General features: G+C 42.8%; 1 protein-coding gene across 4 annotated transcripts in view; it reads left to right on the top strand.

Annotated features, from left to right (window-relative positions):
* Positions 1-22,522, top strand: part of HYDIN (HYDIN axonemal central pair apparatus protein) — a 383,279-nt gene that overhangs the window by 234,943 nt on the left and 125,814 nt on the right. For all 4 annotated transcript variants that reach the window (XM_049110700.1, XM_049110701.1, XM_049110698.1 and 1 more), the window contains 7 exons: positions 9,411-9,545; positions 10,248-10,350; positions 12,352-12,471; positions 12,740-12,949; positions 15,170-15,307; positions 16,857-17,034; positions 19,582-19,703. In XM_049110700.1, the coding sequence (XP_048966657.1) occupies positions 9,411-9,545; positions 10,248-10,350; positions 12,352-12,471; positions 12,740-12,949; positions 15,170-15,307; positions 16,857-17,034; positions 19,582-19,703 (1,006 nt within the window). The remainder of the gene's footprint in view (positions 1-9,410; positions 9,546-10,247; positions 10,351-12,351; positions 12,472-12,739; positions 12,950-15,169; positions 15,308-16,856; positions 17,035-19,581; positions 19,704-22,522) is intronic.

Here is a 22,522-nt window from a genome sequence, read left to right as displayed (position 1 = left end):
GAAAAGCAACTCACAATGAGGCCTTTGCACCTACTCCCAGCTCTGCCTGTCACTGTAGAGTGCAGAGCACCAGCTTTGTAAGCACCTTCACATTTTCAGCTTCTACAGCATCGATCTTTCATATGAACAATAACATCTCTATCTTTGAGACCTATAATGAGACCACCAATACGGTCTCAAATCTACATCTCTTCTATGAGAAAAACCTCCTTGAACAGCCTTCCAGAGCAAAATTCTTCTCCCATAGCATTTATTTCCTGTAGACAACTGTGTCAGCCAAATCTTAATTTTTTTTAAAGATTTTATTTATTTATTCATGAGAGACACAGAGAAAGAGAGAGGCAGAGACACAGACAGAGGGAAAGCAGACTCCATGCAGGGAACCCGATATGGAACTTGATCCCAGGACTCCAGGACCATGCCCTGGGCCAAAGGCAGGCACTAAACCACTGAGCCACCCAGGGGTCCCCCTTGAAATCTTAATATTAAGAGCATGAGAGAAAGATTCTGTAATTTTGACCATAAAAGTAACTATAACTGTGTGCTTATCTTGTGCCAGGCACACTTCTAACCCCATTAAGTATCTTAGCTCATATCATACAACAATCCTGGTATTAATATTCTCTACTTGAAATTGAGCCCACACAATGCATCTAAGACTCTAGGTGTGCACTGGCTGCAAAGCCCCTGCCTTAACCACTATCTTCTACTGACATATCAAAGAGCATTTTTCTATATATTAATAATATCCATCTTTCATTTAAATGAGTTTTTGTGAATACTTTATCCAAACATTGTGCTAGGTGCTGTGGGGATTACAAAGATAAATGACACCCCTCCCTCTCCATATGAATTGATAAACCATTGGTGGCGGTAGTGGTGGTTTTAGTATTCTCTGATTCATTCTTGCATGTTTTCATCCCCACTCACCATCAAAGACTCTGGAAGGACATGTGTGTGAAAACGCATGTGCTGAGAAGTGGAGAGGCAGAGTGTGGGGCCCAGCCACCTCCCTGTACTTCAAAAGCCAGGACCCCAAACTCAGCTGGCTCCTTATTCTTATACTTCACAGTGTGTAACCAGAGAACCACTGCAGAGCCTCCCTTTAAAACCTTTGGTTTTGATTTTTTTTTTTTTTTTTTTTTTTTATGTTTGAAGGACACCACGTTGCCCTCTAAGAATCAGGTTGACCTGAGCAGGAAGTAACAGCAGGGCTTGACAGCAGTCATTTTGGAGGAGCTATTGGGTTGGCTTTAGGAGAGAGAATGGGAAAGAGACATTGACAAGTGAGGTCCCAAAAATGAGCTCAACGTATAAGTTGTTGTACTAAGGACCTCAGTAATATGAGAACTGTCATGGTCTGTAGCCAGGTGAAGGTATTTTAGAGGAGAACCAAATAGGACTTGCTAAGGGGCTGGATATGAGGGAGAAGAAAAGTGTATATATCAAGGTCCATGCCTGGATTTTTGGTTCAAGGAACTAGATAGGTGATAATGCTGATGGGTGAAGAGAGGAACAGTCCAGATTTGGTGGCAGAAGGATAAAGAGGGTCTGGGACTGGAAAGGATGGCAATGAAGTTCCATGAATATGTACCCCCACACCCTGCCCCACCATAGAGCAAGAATCAATGTAGAAATTGGGCTCCTTCAAGACAACCTGGTGAGTAGCCAGATGCTGCATGACAGCAGGTGAACAATAGAAATAGTTTCCATTAAACAGGACTTCCGGGATTCTTTTTAAGTAACGGATTTGTAAGTCTCTGTCATAGACACTTAGCTCCTCACAATGCATTTACAGATGCTCCTTGACCCCATCTGTTCATTTAAGAACTTCTGGCAGGGATGGGGTGGCAAAAATGAGGATGGAAATCTGAGTTCTTCTGAAGCCAGTGACAACATACAAGGAGTTTGCAAGATGTGCAGTTTTGTCTTCCTCCATCTTCCTATGCTCACTCTGTAGATGAGGTGCTGGGGATATCAAGATGATATGCTTTCTCGTGTTAGCCTTCTGTGATTCGAGGAGGCACAAGAAGGGGACTTTGATTGGAAGAATAGGCAAAATTAGAGGACTTGGCAAAGAAGGCTGAGAAAGAAGGTGTCCACATCAACTTAGAAAAATACATAAAAAGTAAAAATAACTACTCAAAACTTAAAAAAAAAAGGAATTTGTTTCTAAATGACAGCAAAAACAGCTCCATTTCCAGTGATATGGTGGGCTATAATGCCAATTTGAATATATATATATTTTTAAATTTCAGGTATAGATGAGCTAACAGGAATTCCCACAGATAAAGTCCCAAGAAACATTGAGCATTTATATTAGTGTGCTGTTTTATGTTAGTTTGCTAGTTTACCTCAGACTGGAAGGCTTAAACAACATAAATGTATTTTCTCACAGTTCTGGAAACTAGAAATCTGAGATCAAAGTGGTGGCAGAGTTGGTTCCTTCTGTGGGCTGTGAGGGAAGGATCTATTCTAGGTCATCTTCTTGGCTTGGAGATGACTGTCTTCCCCTTATGCCTTCCCTCTATAACCAAATTTCCAAATTTTATAATAATAAAGTAAATCTTGTATCACCCTCATTATAAATATGACATTCTTAGTAAATTTGAAGCCCCTCATAAAAGAAAACAGTGTGATGTCAGCTTTCAGCTGACCTGCTATACTGCATGGTGATGTCTCTAGAAGCTTCCCAGGTCTCCCTCATCAGGCCTCCCTGATGGCCCATCCGTCTAGAATTCCCTCTCTGGCTATGATGGGCCAGCTAATTTATCTGACTAGGGAGTCACATTAGCATCTGGGACTGATGGGAAGACTCTAGCCATCTCTCAAGTCTTAGCTTCCAGAAACAAGTTCCTGCCTTTGTAGTGGGCCCACAAGAAATCAAGGCCAACCCTTTGAAGGAGACCTTTGAAGAGGGTGGACTTTTTTGCTCATTTCATATTTAACTTAAAGGTGATCACCGTTAGGGGTATCATCTACTTCTGTTTGCAGTTGGTTCATCCAATTTCCTGAGATACCATGTTTGTTACCCCATAAAGAAATGAACTGAGGTGTTTTCATTTCACTTTTGAGTATTATGAAACTTTTCATCCTGCTTTTATGTTGTTACAGAAGAACTCTAGTTACCTTATTACAGATTCATTCTTTTAAGGCATCTTTCCAGTCAGTGCCTCCAACACTGGTGGAGGGTATTGGCCTCGTAGATATCCAGTGTGAGTTAAGCTGGCTTCTAAAGAAATCAGTGGAAAGCATCAGTGCATATTTGAACCTGAGTTAGGGTTATGTCTGCTTGGTTCATTTAGTGATCTGATTCTTAAAAAGAGTCTATTTGATTTATCTACGTGTTCATGTTAATTAAAATCCCCCAAAGCTAGCTCCATCTACTGAAGACCAGACATAAAAAGAAATCAACTTGAAAAAACCATCCTGTTTTGAAAGTATTTCTAAAGGGCTTTGAAACTGATAGCAAGGGAGATTTCACAGCCTACCTACCTGTTAGGCTGTCTTTCGAAAAGTATGTAGCAGTGGGGACACCTTCTGGAGCTTTTACAGAAGTGGCCATTTCTCACAGAAATCCCTCTGGAGAGCTTCAAGGAGATTCTGGGTACATTCCTCCACTACTCACCTTGCAGCAAAACTCTTTGTAGGAAATCACTTCAAGGCAAGGTCAACTGTGGCTTTCTTTTTCTTACCTAGATTACAATTAGGACAGAACCTTCATTGTCCAAATAAAGGTTCTAGACAATATGCTGTATGTTCTTTATGTTGTAGTTTCCACTTACTTTTAAAATGAAAAAGCCTGCAAGTCACTGCCATGCAACCAAGGAGAAGCCCTTAACCATTAATGAGGTAGACCATCCAACAAAGTTAAGAGTGTGAGCTTTGGAGCTAGGCTAACTTAGCCACTTACTTGCTCTCTGAGCTTCAGTGTTATCATCTGAAGACTGAGGACCATCCTAGTACCTACCTCATGGAGCTGTTGTGAAGATTTAATTAGACAGTCCTTATTAAGTGCTTAATATAGTACCTGGTAGAGAGTAAGTGACTGCAGTTATATAATTAGGGTCTGTTTTAATCTGTTTGGACTGCTATAACAAAATAGCAGAGACTGGTGGCTTATAAGCAACACACATTCACCTCTCACAGTTCTGGAGGCTGCAAAGCCCAGATGATGGCACATAAGCCTTGCTGTCTGGTGACAACTGCTTTCTGGTTCACAGATGGTGTCTGAAGGGCTGAGCTAGCTCTCTCCAGCAATTTGTGTGACCTTCTTGCCACCATCTTCTTAGCCCATGGTTCTCTTAGCCTTGAGTGCACATTAGAATCATGTTGGAAGCTTTTAAATATCCTGACTCCAAGTAAATCAGAATCTCTACAGTTGGGACTTGGGCATCATTTGGTCTTAGAGTTCCAAAGGTGATTCCAGTGGACAGCTGCAGGGAGAACCACCGTTCTAGAAGCTCCAATTGCAACTCCTTTTGAGAACCTTTAAAAAATATATGAGTTCAACCCCTAAGGTCTGGGTAACTTGAGTTCCAGCTACTCAATTATGTTCCACCACCTTCTCCCTTTGCACAGGTGACCAGTTGGAAGCATTCTGGGACACAGTAAAGTCAAAGGGCTAAGGCAGGCTGCTTTCATAATGGGTATGTGTCTGCAGTTTGCTTTCCTTTCTCCTGTGGCAGAGCTAGAATGAGCTGGTAGGGGAGGCACTGAGCCAGCCCCATCTGTCATTTGCTTCCCAATGTGGGAGGTTCAGCAACTGTAAGACCACAAAGCCAGGCAATAAATAAGGAAACATGGCTGGGACTTTGTGCCTAGAGGAGCTCAGGAATTTGCCTACTTTTAACATGACTTAAAGCAACGGATTATAATCTCTATTTAGAAAACGGGCTAATCTAATCTGGAGCAGGTTTGTGATCAGTGGAGCTAGAGGAAGGGAGGGAGGCAGGGAGGGAATTCATCTGAATTCCAACAATGAAGGTGTTCCCCAGCAGTCCTAGCACAAGAGCAACTCACAGCATTGGACTTTCACCCTGACTCAGGCACCCTGCAGAGCTTCCCCACTTATTAAGCCTCAAACTATCAGATGAGGAGAAGTCTATCACTAACGCAGTACCCACATCACAGAGTTACATAGTGTGTGAATGGGGAAGCCAGAGTTCAAACCCAGGCTGTCTGACCCTCCTGGTCTTGAACTGACCCCCTGTGCACTCTGCACACCTTACTGTTGGAGCAATTGTGTCCTGAATGGTACCCATTCATATGTCTCGGACTCACTGGCCTCTGAGTCCTTTGAAGCAAGATTTGGCTTTCTTATCTTTGGAATCCTACAATGCTGCGGTGGTCTCCTTAGAAACAGAGGCTGAGATGGCGATTCTTGGGCAGGTGATTTATCAAGTAAGCCTCTTGGGGGAAACTGTAAGAGAATTAAAAAATGAGATAGGACAAGGGGTAACTAGGGGACCTGCCTGACGTCATGCAGAGCTCTGGAATGTAAATTGTCTCTGAGTTTGTCCCACTCAGAACCCTCAAGCTCATCCAGCCATCCTGGCCTGCAGTTTACACCCTACTGGGAAGGAGGGCATAATCTTCCAGGCAGCTCACAGTCAGGGAAAGCAATTCCAGACAAAGGGGCAGCCAACACCCAGAGCACCCAGTGCATGGTGAAAGAGAGCTAAACACTGTGCCAACCGTAACTGCTATAGTCATTAATTTAAATAAAAATGAATATATATATATATATATATATATATATATATATATATATATCAGCATATGAGCCAAACAAAACACACCTTTTTTCCAGCCAGTGGTGGTTTTCACCCTTTCATAGAATCCAGGTGCAATGAATCAATAACTCCTTGAATTAGAAGTCATTGTGTCTACTTCAAGGCTGCTCCCCACTCCCCCACCCTCCTGAGACCTGGGCTGCCCGCTCAGATGTCAGCACATGGCCAGCACACACCCAGCCGTCTCCAGATTTCACCTGAACCACAGCACAAAATCTTAACTGAAACGCAGGCACATTCAGGGCTGTTAATTATGATGCAGCCCTACCACCAGTGAAGAGAAAATAACAAATAAGACTGGTGGACTTTTAAAGTAGCACGAAAGAGCATATTGATCCTAACTTACCTAAGAGTTGAAAATCAAATATGAGGAGGGAATCTGCTGGGCCCAAACCAGTGTGGTTGATGGACAGTGTGTCTGGTGTTCCCATGATCTGTCACGGCTAAAGGGAGGGTTTCTTCCCTGGCTCCTCCCGTGACTCTCATATGGGTGGCTCTGGAATTGGAGCAATATTGATTTTCCTTGTTTGCTATGTACTCTCTTTTAAAAATAACTGAATGTAATCCTGTTGGGGTCAGCATAACAGGAAAATAATCATCTGTTCCTGAGGGTAAAATGAAATCTGATCCCAAAAACCACCAACATTCTATTTCAATTTTTTGGAGCAGGTTTTTTATTTTAATGATAAATTAAAGCCTTCATTATGACAAAGGTTTCACTGTCTCCTGTGGCTCAGTCTGTTAGCAGTAAGGCTGCCTGCCCAGTCTCCTTTGTTTCCAGAGACCTCTCACTTCCAATTGTTCAGGTATCATTATCAATGGAAGTGTTGTTTTTCCTCAGGTCTGCAGACATGATACAGCTTTGAATTTTTCCTTTGCAGATATTCCCATATGCTTTTTCTTTTTCTTTTTTTTTCCATTCAGCACAACATCGCAGGGATGTGCAAATGTTGGATGAGAGAGTGCTATTATGTGGGGCAGCTCGGCAGACTCTCCCCAGGCATCTCTGCTGACCTGGGGTGATTTAATGAGTGCTCCAAATGGTCCTCTGCTTATATGCACTGTCCCTAGCTGGGAAGGCTGAGTGATAGCCTCATATTAATTATCAGCTCCAGTCCTTAGCCTTCTTGTTGCCATTCCTACCTACCGTGGGTCCTAAATCTGGCTGTAAATTAGAATCACCTGGGAAGGCTGTTAAAAATCTAATTCCTGGGCCATGTCTGAGACCTGCCAAATCTGAATTTACCTGAGAATGGGATTCAGGAGACTTTATTTTAATGAGCTTCCCAGCACCCAGCCCAACATGGTTCCTCAGCCTAAGGAACCATTCTGGTCTGGTTTCAGCCTAAGGTAATGTCAGCTCAAGACATCTGGCCTGGAATAAGCCAAAATGGAAGCTCATGGAAGCAGATGAAAAGAGCTTTTGCACTCTTTTCCAAGGTCTTACAGAATGGAATGGGTGGGGATGGGATGGAGGTGCAGTGGAATGTAAACCCATGGATGGTGGTGGTATGTTCTTTTTTTGTAATGCAAGTGTCTGATTTAAGCTTTGATTGCCAAGGCATCCATTTCAAAGAGGCACCACTTCGGAGGCAGCAATCTCGAATAAACACATTGCCAGCCATATAAGGAGATAAGGAGCCAGGCTGCCTCCTCAGGCTGAGGCTCCTTCGATTTAGAGATTTGGTTGTTTTTGATAAGCGATCATTTGGGCTACCTGTCTTTCTCTTCCCCAAACTGTAAATTCTCATTCTCATGTTTTAAATTCACCAGTAGGGAGTGAGCCTGAGAAACCCTAGCTCAGGCTCTCTTTTTTTCTCTTTCTCCCTCTCTCTTTCTCTAAAATAAATAGTAAATCCTAAAAAACAAAAAATAAGAACCACAGGGCTGGTCAAACCATATCAGTTATTGATGGTCTGAGACTGGATACAAAACACATCAAATAGCTGAATTATCCTATATGCTGTTTACCTGTTCCCATTCAACCATCCATCCATCCATCCATCCATCCATCCATCAACTATTTGTTTAATCAGACATATATTGAACTCATGCTCTACTTAGAAGACCCTTGGCAATGAGGGTTCTTGGATCCACCCTCTAAGTCCTCACAGTTCCATAGTGAGGTGTTAGCCCATTGTTTTTTCTCAAGGGAAAGCTGAACTGATCTCTCTCTCTTTCTTTTTTTTTTTTTTTTAAAAAAAGGATTTATTATTTATTTGAGAGAGAGTGCAACAGGGGAGGGGCAAAGAGAGTGAATCTGAAGCAGATTCCCCACTGACCACAGAGCCCGTGGGGTTCAATCCCAGGACCCTGAGATCACAATCTGAGCTGAAATCAAGAGTCGGACACTTAACTGACTGAGCTACCCAAGTGCCCCTGAGATGATCTCTCTTCTTTTTTTAAAAAAAATTTTAATTTTAATTTTAATTTTTTTAAATAAATTTATTTTTTATTGGTGTTCAATTTGTCAACATACAGAATAACACCCAGTGCTCATCCTGTCAAGTGCCCACCTCAATGCCCGCCACCCAGTTACCCCCACCCCCCCGCCCACCTCATCTTCCACCACCCCTAGTTTCCCAGAGTTAGGAGTCTTTCATGTTCTGTCTCTTCTTAAAAAGAGCAAACGAGGCTCAGCTCAGAGCCCTCACCAAGCGAGAAAAGAACACTGATTTTCTTTCTGTCATATTGATTTTTCTAAATATGGCAGATAAAACTGGGTTTTAATTTATGGCAATGACATACAACTTTCCCTTAAAATCACCTATTAATGAACATCCTTGAATGATTAAAATTTAAAATTTCAAACACTGAACACCAAGTATGCATGGGGATGTGGGCCACCAGAGCCCCCCTTCCCTTCTTCTTAGCAACTGTATTCATAGGATTAAAGGCTGGAAACAGCCAAGTTGTCCATCAACACAAAGATGGATAAACACGTTCATCATCCACACTATGGAATACTGCTTGGTGATTAAAAAAGAAAGAAAAGAAAAGAAAAGAAAAGAAAAGAAAAGAAAAGAAAAAAAGAAAAGAACAAAGTACTTACTGCTCCTAGAAATGACATAGATGAATCTAAAAAACATTATGCTGAATGAAAGAAATTAGACACAAAAGAGTACATATTTATGATTCTACTTATTATAAAACTGTAGCCATATCTAATCCACAGTGATATAAAGCAGGTTTTTTCTGGTGCCCTAGTCCTGGTTACGTGGGTGCAGGGTCCTTGGTCATTCACCTCTTCGTAACCAATGCCCGAGTGCTGACCCCAGGCCAGGCACTGCACTAGCTGCCATATTACATAGAGGTCCTCAGGGAGCTCACAGTCTACCAGGGATGGAAAAAAGAAGTATGAAGAGGAAGTCCAGGGGCTGTGGCACTCAGAAAAGAGTCACTGGACCCAGACTGGCAGAGAGTGGTCAGGAAACATGTTAGGAGAAAGTGAAACCTAAGATTTAGAAAAGGTAAGTCTAAGGGATGGTACAGGGCAGGTCCTTCTAGACCTGTCTGGTATGAGATTTATTTGGAGTGTAGCCTCAGAAATCAAGAGCCCACTGCACACTGATTTGCAAAAGCTGATGTGTGCCTGTGTCTCTCCTGCCTTTGTAGGTTTGGGTCATGGCCACGGAAAGCCTACAGTACCCCCCTGTCCCAGGTGGAGTCCATCCCCATAACCTCAGTTTCTGTCAATTCACCAGCAGTGCCAGCAACAGAGTCCCCCGAGGTGGATCTAAATGATTTTAAGTAAGTGCAAATGCAAAGCCAGAATGTACTTTTTTTTTTTTAATAGCATTTTTTTTTTCTCTACACTGACTTACAATCTCAAACTCATCCCTTATTTATTCATCCAGCCACTCAGTAGTCAGGAGTTTAGCAAGTGCCTTCTGTGCATAACACCCTGGACTATGCATCTGGGATAGGGTGGAAAATCATTTCTGCCCTCAGGAAGTCATCAGCTCCTGAGTCCTGGAGGACTAAGCCCTTCCCATCACATTGCCCTCTCCATCTGTCCAGGGTCTGCAGCCAGGGTCAGGTCAAGGGTAACAAGCAGAAAAGGATATGACAATTGGCCAAACAGCATATCCTCACAATAAAATGCTGCAGTAAATAATGAAGCTTAACGTTGAGAACCAGGGACACAGCAAATTGTCTGAAGAATTGCTAGAGCTTTTCATAATGTGGCCCCGGGCATAGTAAGCCAGGAAAGAGGGGTTGGATCTGTGTACAGTTGACGAGCCTGATGACCCAGACTCCGTGTTTGAGGCCAGGGAGGAACACAGCACTGCCCAGCTGACCTCTGGAGAAAAGCATCATTTGAGTGAAAACCCCATTTACCCTTTGGGGTGCAGTAGAGGGAGAGAGGAAGGTAGGGCTCTGACATAGCTGAAGACTGTGTGGTGTTGGTTACCAAATAAGTGATTCAACACATTGCGTTCAACTCTCCAGGACTATCCTCATGGATGAAGATGTTGGCTCTGAAGAAAGAGAAAACAAAAAACCCGAAGTGCCCACCATGATCATCTCAGATGTACGGTTTCCTCTCCATGCGGTGGGTTGGCAAGTCGAGGGTCCTTCCTGTAAAACAAAAACAGAGGCAGGAGCAGTGGCAAGTGTAATCCTGGGGTTTGGGTGGGATGCGGCTGTGGAACCTTATCCAGGTCGCTCCCCAACCAAACACTCACAGAACCGGCACCCCATTGAGAGCCGGATACCTCAGCAGCTAGATTTTCTCTGTAATGAAAAAGCTGGTTACCTCTAATCCGTGGCACTCTTCCCAGCCCCCAGATAATCTACAAAAGGAGAAAGGTTTTCCTCAGTAATTCCATAGTAAAAACAAGGGAGAGATCAAGGGATTTTAAAAATTCATACCCTTAAACTCTCCTTCTAGAAGAATGGCCTAAGGAAATCATTGGAGATATAAAGATTTAGGTACAAAGAAGTTTGTCACAACACTTTAGAAATAGCAAAAAATCAGAAAAATAAATTACTGTAGGTCCATGAAAATATACAATCTTTTAAAATAGGGTTTGTCTCAGTAATGGCAGAGTGGGGATAAGCAAGCATTTTTACACTTTGTGGGTAGGGTTACGAATTGGTATGGCCTCCCTGACATACAATTTGGCAAGTGTACCAAAATTTAAAATGCACAGCTCCTCTGCTAGGATACTTTACTTGAGATACACCTTTACGTTCTCATAGAGGTATAATTTTCCTTGTATACTACAGCTTTGTTGGTAAAGCAAGGAAAATTGGAAACAACTTTACTCCACCAATAGGAGACTGGCGGAATAAACCAAATTGTATCTGCGCAAGGCAATACTATACATTGTTTTTTTTAATGAGGAAATTCTCTAATACTGATTTAGAGCAATCTCTGATCATTAAAACATGCATGTTCTACATTTTTTATTTTCTTGTATTTTAATTCTAGTATAGTTAACATACAATGTTATATTAGTTTCAGGTGTACAATATAGTGATTCAACAAGTCTGTATATTACACAGTGCTCCTCATGATAAGTGTACTCTTACTCCCCAACACCTATCTTCACCCGGCCTGTCACCCACCTCCCCTCTAGTAACCACCTGTTTGTTCTCTGTGGTTAAGAATCTGTTTCTTGGTTTGTCTCTTCTTTTTCTTTGTTCATTTGCTTGCTTTCTTAAATCCCACATATGAGTGAAATCATATGGTATTTGTCTTTCTCAGACTGACTTATCTCACTTAGCATTATACTCTCTAGGTCCATCCATATTGTTGCAAATGACAAAATGTGATTCTTCTTTTTTTAAGATTTTATTTATTTATTTATTCATGAGAGACACAGAGAGAGAGGCAGAGACGTAGGCAGAGGGAGAAGCAGGCTCCCAGTGGGGAGCTAGATGTGGGACTCGATCCCAGGACTCCGGGATCACAACCTGATCCAAAGTCAGACACTTAACCACTAAGCCACCCACGTGCCCCTGTGATTCTTTTTTATGGCCACCTCTTCTTTATCTCTTCATCTATCAGTGACTACTTGGGCTGCTTTTGCAATTTGGCCCTTGTAAGTAATACTGCAATAACACAGGGGTTAATATATCCTTTTGAATTACTGTTTTCATATTCTTTGGGTAAGTATCCAGTAGTGGAATTACTGGGTGGCTCAGCAGTTGGGCATTTGCCTTTGGCTAATGATCCCAGAGTCCTGGGATCGAGTCCCACATCGGGCCTCCAGCATAGAGCCTGCTTCTCCCTGTCTGTGTCTCTGCCTCTCTCTCTCTCTGTGTTTCTCATGAATAAATAAATAAAATGTTTAGAAAAAAATAAAGTGATCCCATATTGATATGCATTTAGTTTGTTTTCAGAGTTTTGCTATTATAAATAGTGCTGCAGTAAACATCCTTGGACATATGTTTTGGGCACTTGTCCAATTATCTCCATAGGGGAAAAACTGTACTATTTTTAAGGTATAAACAATATACTTCAGTTTTCTCTCACTAGGTGGGGAGGAGCATATCAATGACCTGTTGTGAATGCTTGCTAGTTTTTCCTCACACCTCTAATTTGTAGGGATTAAAACTTAGCTCTGCTGAAACAGAAAAAACAGACCCAAACCAGAGCCAGATGGAGTTTCAGGAACCCCCATGGCTCTTTGAACGGGAAGAAATGCTGTCCATCGGGATAGAAGAGGTAAGTAACACCTCAAGGGCCCTAAAGTCAGGGGGTACTAACTCTTCTTAACAGAGCTCCTGTCTCAAGTTAGAGGTTTAAGTCTTGCCAGGCCACTCTCCCCCCTGTTGCCATCATTTATGTCCAGGGTGCTGGGCTAGGTACCTTCTGTGGAATCAAGTCAAAGTCAGGAATTCCTCTGTAAACTGAAGCTTAACCCACTCTTTGTAGGCTCATCCCCCCAATTGATGCTCTCCGACAGAACTTTTATGGATGTTTCATATTACAGGTGTTTGATATTCTGCCCCTGTATGGAGTGCTGCGGCCACATAGTAGCCACCAGATATCCGTCACCTTCTATGGACACTGTGACATCATTGCACAGGCTAAAGCCCTGTGCGAAGTGGAAGGAGGGCCCACCTATGAGATACTGCTGAGGGGAGAGGCCTCCCTGGTCAACTATTCCTTTGACACCAAGGACATTAACTATGGATTACAGGTATTGCCAGTGACAGGGAGGAGATCTCATGGCTTCGCCTTAAACATCGCACACAGTCCTGTGCTCTTACCCACCCTGGAACCCCAGATCATCGCAGTCTCACCAGCACCCCTAATCTTGATCCCCGATCCACCTCCCTAACCCTGATCATCCCACCTCCAGCTGCTGGCCAGGCATTTTCACTTGCCTCTCTCTCTCTCCTGGAATTCAGCATGTTAGATGCCTTCCCTGTCCATGCAGAAGCCCATATACCGACCTCTCTGTTTCTTTCAATAGCACTACCACCTTCTCAGTCCCTTAAGTTTACAATCTCCAAGGCATTTTCCACTGCACTCTCTCCATCACCTCCCCACATCCTTACTGGCATCCAGGCTTGCTAATTCATCAGGTAGGATCTCTCTGCCTCGGTTTGTTGTTCCTGTGGTTACTGAGGTTCTCACAGCACAGGAGCTTATCAAGCCATGCTTGAGATATAACAGCACTTCTTCTCAAACCATAACATGCATATGAGTCACCTGAGAATCTGATTCTAGTGCAGATTCAGATCCAATAGGTCTAGGATGGAGCCTCAGAATCTGCATTTCTATAAGCTCCCAGGTGACGCTGAGGACCCCATGGAAGCAAGGAATTACACCACGTTCATAGTTTCTACCACCAACCCATGTAGACAGCATTGCCCCATGGACTTTCCCAAAACTGCATTCTCATCCCATCAGTCTCAGAATAATTAGCCCCAGCAGCATTTGGGAAAGCAACATAGTATTGAGAAGAGAGTACGGTGTTGTAGTCAGAAGAACTGGGATGTTACTCACCCCAGTTCGACCTCCTAGTATGTAACCTTGAGCATATCACCTTACCTCTCCAAGCCACAGTACCCCTCAGTACCCCTATAAAATAGGGATGGGTTCACATTCCTAGATAGGAGAATGCCTCTCTCCCTAGGTGGTTGTGGTCACTTCAGTAAAATATCTGGTCAGTACTGCGCATGGGCCAGGGAAGGCCTCCAAGCCTGAGTCCCTTTCTCTGTCACCCACTGGGTCGGAGCCAAGCTCTTCCACCTGGCAGAGGGTATCCTCTATTAACTGATGCTCCTTACACACTAGATTTCATTTCTTGTCATTTCATATCATAGCCCATTCATCCATTTGTGGTCCAGCTGGTTTACCTACCAATGCTACTACTTCCCAGGCCTTTCTGCCTCAATACTTCCTTTTATATTATCCCTCTTCTCCACTCTGCCAACCCCAAGTCTACACACACTGTAAGACTCAGCTCAGTCTCCATACTTGAGTTTTCTTTCTCTTACTTTGCATTCTCTTGGCATGTAAGTATATTCTTTGCTGTAATGTACATTCTAATTTTCGTTTTGGAAAAATTGTTAATTCTATGTCTGTACATCTCCTTTTCCCAATTAGATTTTATGTAATGTACTCAGAGACCCTATTTCATGCCAAATTTAATGGGAATTAACCCCCCTGCATTATATAGCTATTGCATATATAATTACTGAATTGCGTGTGTGTATGTGTGTTTATAGGTTAAAGATTGTGCCTAAAAACAAATTCACCCAACACCTATTGGGACTTTGTCCATTGAGTTGACCAAATAGAATTCTCTTTCATTCCTTATCTCCAGGGTCTTCTGGGCAATTGATTCTGGCTCAGCTCAGAGTATATTCTTTGAAGCAGCCCATCCTTGCCCTAGCTTATCCTGAGAACCCCTGAAGTGGCCTCAGTTTGTAGTTATCAGACCTGCTGATTAGCTGCTGAGTTATGTTAGTAAAATCTCCGCAAAAAGGGCATGCCTTGCCTATTACTTCCATGTCTTTCTATATAAATAGAAAAAAAATGAATTCTGAACATAAATTGTATCCAAAGAGTAAATAAATATTAGTCTAGGAAAGCTTACTTTTAAGATCTTCTGTTATCAGTTCTTTGTGAGTGAAGTGGGTGAGGTGCTCAGGGTCAGACCTCCCCACATACGGCCCCACTCACCTGAATTAGTTGTTAGAAGAGCTAACCTGGAGCCAGGTTTGCAGGATCTGCTGCTCCTCCGGCTCCAGTGGCCACCTTATAGCGATAGTGAAATGTGGATTGCCCAGTGTCTATATCATGAAAACTGAAATCCGTGTCCATGAGACTTATTTGTCCGTTCACCTTGGTGGGGATGATAGCAGCATCCCAAAGGGTGTCCACCAGCAGTTCCTCTTCTCCTCTCAAGCTGTTCAATCGCGTCACGGAGAATGAAATCACACTGAAGAATACTGGCAAAGTTGGCTTTGAGTTCAAGGTTCTGACTGACCACCTATCTTCACCAGACAACCTTCTGCCCGGAGTGCCCCTAATCCTGCCCCTCTCGGTGAGTAGCCTTCTTGCCCACAATGGCCATGTGGCAGTGATAGGAAGGACCCCCAAGTTCGAACCCACAAGCTGCACCCCCGTGGCACATGGGGTTATGCTAAACATTCACTGCTAGGATTATGGGTGTGATTTTTTTTTAAAGATTTTATTTAGTTATTCATGAGAGACACAGAGTGAGAGAGGCAGAGACACAAGCAGAGGGAGAAGCAGGCTCCATGCAGGGAGCCTGATGTGGGGCTCGTGGGACTCGATCCCAGACTCATGCCCTGGGCCAAAGGCGGCGCTAAACCGCTGAGCCACCCGAGCTGCCTGCGATTTTTTTTTTTTTAACAAAAAAATAGAGTCCTCAGAAGCAATTAAAAATAAATAAATAAATCCAAGCACTTTACTCATTTATTAAACAAGTATTTATTGAGTCTTGCATTAGCCAGACACTCTTCAGGCACCAGGGGTTCCCCTTATGAACAAGACAATATATAACCCCACGGGTTTGTTTGTTTGTTTGTTTGTTTCATGATTATAAGAATGATTTGTTTCCACTCACGTCCTCACACTTCTCTTGTTAATTCCTTGAAGCCAAGGGCCTCTTCCCCTCTTGGACTTATCATTTCCTTTTCAAAATACAGTTTTATTCCGCATGTATGTATCCTTAAACTACTTTCAATTTATTAATCTTTCAAAACTTTTAAGCACCTGCTATGACCAGGCATAGCACTGGGAATAGTATAGTATAGTGAACAAAACAGACAAATATACTTAATCCCCAAACTTGGAAGTTTTGTCTTAACAGATTTTGCTCTATCTTGAGTTTTATGAAAATGGCATCAGTAATGTAATCTCGTGCCTTTTGCTTTCTTTCATACAATATTGTGTGTCTAAGACTAGTGCACATTGTTGCATGTAGTTGTAGTTCATTTGTTTTCACTATTAGATAATATCCCTTCTATAACTATATTGAAAGCATTTTTTTCCTGTCAAAGCATATTTGGGATTTTTTCCCCTAAAATTTTGCTATTAGAAACAGTCCTGCCACAAATATTCTCATACCTGTCTCCTGTCTACAGATAGAAGCATTTTCTTAGGGACTTTTCCTAGGAGTGAAATTTCTGGGTCATGGGCTGCACATATGTTCAATTTGATAGAACGACACTAAAACATTTTTCATAGTGTTTTTTTTTCCTCATTGGCATTCCCACCAGACACAAATAAGTTTCTTTTGATACATATTCTCACCAAAATTTGGTACATTTTGGCAATATGTAGTTTAAAAAATTCATCACAATCCTAGTTTCATTTTCCTGATTGCTTACAAGGATGAGCATCTTTTACTGCATTTATTCGCCATTCGTATTTCCTCTTTTATGAAATACCTGTCCACATATGCTACCTAGTGTTCTGTGACTCACCTGTCACTTTCTCATAGCTTCATATGAATGAATGGAGAATAACCAGCACAATAGACCTGTGGGACTGTCTTGCCCATTAAATCTCCAGAAGCAGGGTCCATTGTAAATATTAACATTCTCTCTGGTCTTTCTGCTATGTAGGGTTTTATTAGTTCAAATGAGGAGCAGGTGTTGAAGGTGTATTACTTACCTGGAGTACCTGAGATCTTTCAAAGGAGTTTCCAGATACAGATTGCCCACCTGGACCCAGAAAATATCACTCTGCATGGAGAGGGGATCTTTCCCCGAATCTGCCTTGATCTCCCCAGGAAACTCCAAGGTATTACTACCCACTCTAGTATTTTCCCACTGGGGGACAAAAGATGCATTTTGCTTGTTTATTTGAAGGTTAATTGGCACTCACTTTATTTGCTTGGCAGTCCTCACTGGTTTTATTCTGTGTGATTCCACAATTGCAGATAAAACAACAGTAACAACAACAACAACAAAACAAATCAAGTTGAAATTGACCTGATAACTTGAGCTTAATATAACAGGATATGGTCTATGGCAGTCCTAAAATTAAGACCCCTGGCCAATTTTGCCATCAGTGAATTGTATAAGAGGGATCAAGGAGTTGTAGTTGAAAGGCCTTTTCCTACAGCACACAAACCTTCCAGCCACAATCTCTCCCTGAATTGTCCTTATGTGGCACACTCACAGAGGCCATTGAGAGGCTAAGGCTGATTTTACTCCAAGGAGTAGAATTTGCAAAACATAACCTGTACAGAAAGGTAACCAAGGTTCTGACCCCTTCCTTATTTTGGCATTACACACTTTAGAGACTGACTTAGACTTTTATTAGTTGTCTGCCCACAGGCTTAGAGATTTCTCACAGAGGAAGACATAGACATGGCCAAAAAAAACTTTCCCTCTTGACAGCAGGTGAGCCAGTGACTTTAGGGCTCAGGGGAAAAGGAATGGCTGATTACGAGGGCTTAGTCTGAAGCTGTCTGTGAAAAAACTTCAAGGAGCTTCAAGGAAACATGAAGAAGAGACAGGCTTGTCTTAACCCTTTATCCTGTACCCCATGCCAGGAAGAAAAAGCCACAGAGTCCATAGCTAAGAACAGCTCAGCTAAGTTTTGAGATTTGCCAAGATGGGAGTCTTCTAGTCCAGAGGAATGGCTCCACAGGCTAGATGTTACCAGAGAAACCTTGGCTAAGCCTGTGGGCAGACAACTAATAAAAGTCTAAGTCAGTCTCTAAAGTGTGTAATGCCAAAATAAGGAAGGGGTCAGAAACAAGCACATGAGAAAATGCTCCGCATCACTTGCCATCAGGGAAATACAAATCAAAACCACAATGAGATACCACCTCACACCAGTGAGAATGGGGAGAATAACAAGGCAGGAAACCACAAGTGTTGGAGAGGATGAGGAGAAAAGGGAACCCTCTTGCACTGTGGGTGGGAATGTGAACTGGTGCAGCCACTCTGGAAAACTGTGTGGAGGGTCCTCAAAGAGTTAAAAATAGACCTGCCCTATGACCCAGCAATTGCACTGCTGGGGATTTACCCCAAAGATACAGATGCAGTGAAACGCCGGGACACCTGCACCCCGATGTTTCTAGCAGCAATGTCCACAATAGCCAAACTGTGGAAGGAGCCTCGGTGTCCATCGAAAGATGAATGGATAAAGAATATGTGGTTTATGTATACAATGGAATATTCCTCAGCCATTAGAAATGACAAATATCCACCATTTGCTTCGACGTGGATGGAACTGGAGGGTATTATGCTGAGTGAAGTAAGTCAATCGGAGAAGGACTAACATTATATGGTCTCATTCATTTGGGGAATATAAATAATAGTGAAAGGGAATAGAGGGTAAGGGAGAAGAAATGGGTGGGAAATATCAGAAAGGGAGACAGAACATGGAAGACTCCTAACTCTGGGAAACGAACTAGGGGTGGTGGAAGGGGAGGAGGGCGGGGGGTGGGGGTGACTGGGTAGCGGGCACTGAGGGAGGCACTTGACGGGATGAACACTGGGTGTTATTCTGTATGTTGGCAAATTGAACACCAATAAAAAATAAATTTATTATTTTTTTTAAAAAGTGAAAGTTTTTGCCACTTAAAACCCAGTGCCCAGCTGGCCTCATTAAGCAGTAAACATGTTTGGCCAGCAGAGGGCTTTCAAAGAATTTGAATCTGAATATGATTTGTTCTGAATACTACTGCTTGGGTCTCCTGTGCTCCAGTTCATTACAAGTTCAGTGCTTCCTATTGTTCCATCATAGGCACTTTAATTTCTCTGTCTACCTTGTTCCTCAAGCATTTGAATTTGCACTGACTTACTGGTGAATTTGGGTGTCTGAAAGTCTCTCCACTGATTGCCAATATCCCTGACTCGGGCTTGTAGCTTGTTTAGTTGCAGTTATAGTTGCAAATATAGTCCTTTTGTTTACTGAGATTTAATAAACATGCAAAGTGACTTAAAGGATGACTGGCAATCTGAGTGTGTCCAGCATGGAGGGGACTTCCCAAGTCATAGGGCATTCAGCGCTAGACCCCAAAAAGCACCAGGCCAGCTGGGGTCTGATTGATCACCCTATGAGGGACTTAGGATGTTACTGCCAGCAAGTTGTTGAGAACCAGCTAGGAACTCGCTATAACATGATCTCATGAACTTCAGTGGGGTCTCTAATACAAACTAAACTCACTCACAAACTACATCCACTCTCTGCAGCAGAGAAAACATGGTAGACAAAGCACCAGAAAGTTAACTTCCTTTCTCACTTTATGGATCCTGAGCTGACAGTCTGCATTTTAGGCATAATTCATGTGTTTCTAATCATCCTGATTTCCTTCTCCTTCCAATCTCACAGGAAATGAAAAGTATGAAGCCTTCTTGAATCAGGCCAGAAAAAACCTAGAGAAAGAGAACAAATATGAAATACTCAATCACTTAGAGACAACTGAGGAAATGCCTGAGGATGAATCTTTTGAGGTAAGATTAGCTTCAGCCTGCACAGAATAAATGTGGCAGAAGAACAGTAGGTGCAAAGGCCCAGGGACAAGAAGGACATGGTATCTTTGGTATCTCATGGAGAAAAAAATAGAGCTAGAGCAAAGAAGGGGAGAGGTAAGGAGCCCCCTAGGGAACCTATTAAAGGTTTTGAGCTTTATTCTGAGGGTAACAGCAAGTCACTGAAGTGTTTCAAGTGGAGCCTTGGGTAATCGGATTTGGATCTTTAAAAAATCTCTCTGGCTGCCTTGTGGGGCTCTGAGAAGCTTTCAGGGGCTTGGGGGGTGGTGAGAGTAGATGTGCTGAGATGTGCTCATTTTTTTTTTAAAGCAGATGGAGTAACTCTAGATGAGAGGTGGTAGATGTGTAAACAAGGGTGATGACACAAGGTGGTTAGTGATCAAGGATTGGTTGGATGTGGGGGTGAGGCAGAAATGATACCCCCTTCCCATCAGAGTCTTGCTTGGATGACAAAATAAGGAGGGGGCACTGAGATGGGAGACTAAGGAAGGGAAGCAAGTCTGGGAGGAGGGGAGGAAGGGAAATGAGCTCTGAGGGTTCGTTGTTACACACAAGATTTCTGAGCATTATCCAAGTGAGGCTCGAACAGGGAGGTGGACCCACTGCTATGGACCTGAGGAGAGTGATGGACTGGAGAACGTGCTCTGAGTCACCAGATGGTCATTATAATCACAGGAAATGTGAGATTCCCTGGAAAGTGTACTGAGTGAACAGGAGAGTGGAGTCAGAGTAGAGCCCTCTAGTCCCCACCAGCTAAGTGGCAACTAGAAGGGGCAGCCGAAGAAGAAGTTCAGTGTGGTGCCTCCAAGGTGGGAGCCAAGCCAAGAGTTGGTCGAGAGAGAGAAAGCGAGAGAGAGAGAAGGCGCGAGTGCCCCAGCTTGTAAATAAAGGCTGCCCCTTGTGGTGGGAAGTGAAAGCCAAATCCCAAAATGTCCTTCATCACCATTCCCTGAAATTCTCTTAACAGTCCATTCCTGATCATGAGGGTTGCTTTCTCCCTGTGCTCATCTTTAAAATGTAAATGTGCATGAGAATATGGTCCTGAGGAAGAATTATTTATGTAGCTAGAGAGCCCTTAGGCTGGTTAAGAGCGGTGTCACTGGGGACACTGGGAGCCCCAAAGGCCGCTAACAGTGACTTGTTTTGCAGAATTTGAAAGTGTACCTTAGCTCCAAGGATGATCATAATTAATAACATGTGCTTCCATTTATTGAACTGTTGCCCAGGCCTGTGTCACACTACAGACCTGTATTATTATTTCATCAACCCCTCCCACAATGGGGAAAGTGGTGCCATTATTGTCCTAATTTTACAGTTTTACAGGATCTGTGGAAGTGAAATGCATGTCCCCAGGTAGGCAACAGAGCTAAGATTTGAATCCAGGGCTGTCCAACTCCTAAGACTGTGTTTTTAGCCCCTGTTCTCTCCCATTGGGCCCATCTGTCCATACAGGCAGCAGTGAGTCTCTACTGTGGTCAGCACGTTTCTAGGTGGCTCCTCAGCGGAGCCTTAGCACAAGTGTCTCTGGCAGCCCTCCAGACCTGGGGTGGGCCTTCTGAGAATGTGGTGAAGGCCCAGGCAGAGCGAGCTCCTCCTCCTGCACAAGACGGCAGTTGACCTCTCCTGGCTCAGGAGCAAACACAGGGTTGGCTGTGCTAGCACCGGGATGACTGGGTACACCTGTCAGTGAGGCATGCTATTCTCCCGCTTTGTCACCCCTGCCTGTGGTCTCATTACTGGCCACTCTACACATTAACCTTCCCTGCCTGGCCCCTGATTTATGATTTGAGCCTTTAGGAACAGTATTTCTCAACCTTTTTTTCACTATCACCTCCCAAGACATTTTTTCCTAATACCCCATGAAATATTTTTATTATATATAAAAAAGCATAATGTCTTTGAATAGCTTGATGTTAAATATTTTTAACTTTTTATTTTGAAGTAATTAAAGATTCACAGAAGTGGCAAAAAATTTGTTTTTCCCAATGATAACATCTTAAATAACTTATAAGATGTAGTATAATATCAAAACCAGGAAATTGTTGTTGGTACAAGCCACAGAGCTTATTCAGATTTCAATTTTTTATGCACTAATTTGTGTGTGTGGTGTGGTTCTATGTAATTTTTTTGCACGCGCAAGTTTATATAACCCCCAACACAATTAAGGTACAGAATTGTTCCATCACCACAAAGATCCCACGTGCTTGAGGAAATACAATTAAAAACAAAATCTCCTGCCAACCCAGAAAATCTCTCCACAGAGGTAGAAGAGAAAGAAAACAATTTCATTGTTGAATAAGCATTAAACCAGAATGTGATCCACATTTCAGGCAATTCACTACAAGATTGTAAAGAGAGAAAGAAGTCTCAGCCTTTTATGTAACCAAACATACGACCCAATACATACATATTCTTGAGGTAAACACTAACTAGTCCTCAAGTAAGAACTATAGCTAACTAAAACTAGTCCTCAAGTAAGAGAACTTGGCAGCACCATCCGTCACACATAGTTCATCCTAAATTCACATGGTAATCGGGGTGACCATCTGCACTGGATAATTGGCTTTATCCAGAGGGAAACCTCTCATGTGTGAATGACAGGACCCTCTGAAGTCAGGCTCCACCTCTCATAGAAACTGGGGATGGGACCTCTATCTTACCTGGTGATCGCATTTCAAAAAGAAGGTTCCTGGGGCCTTGATGAAGACACTCGGGTTATAAAGCTATGGCTTTATGTAGGCTTATGTAGGCTTTAAAAAGTTTTATATGCATTTCAGAAA

The sequence above is a fragment of the Canis lupus genome, chromosome 5 (genome assembly GCF_003254725.2).
Source record: "Canis lupus dingo isolate Sandy chromosome 5, ASM325472v2, whole genome shotgun sequence".
In the NCBI taxonomy this organism is placed as follows: domain Eukaryota; kingdom Metazoa; phylum Chordata; class Mammalia; order Carnivora; family Canidae; genus Canis; species Canis lupus.
The sequence above is the reverse complement of the archived record's forward strand: the minus strand, read 5'-3'. Positions and strand labels throughout refer to the sequence as shown.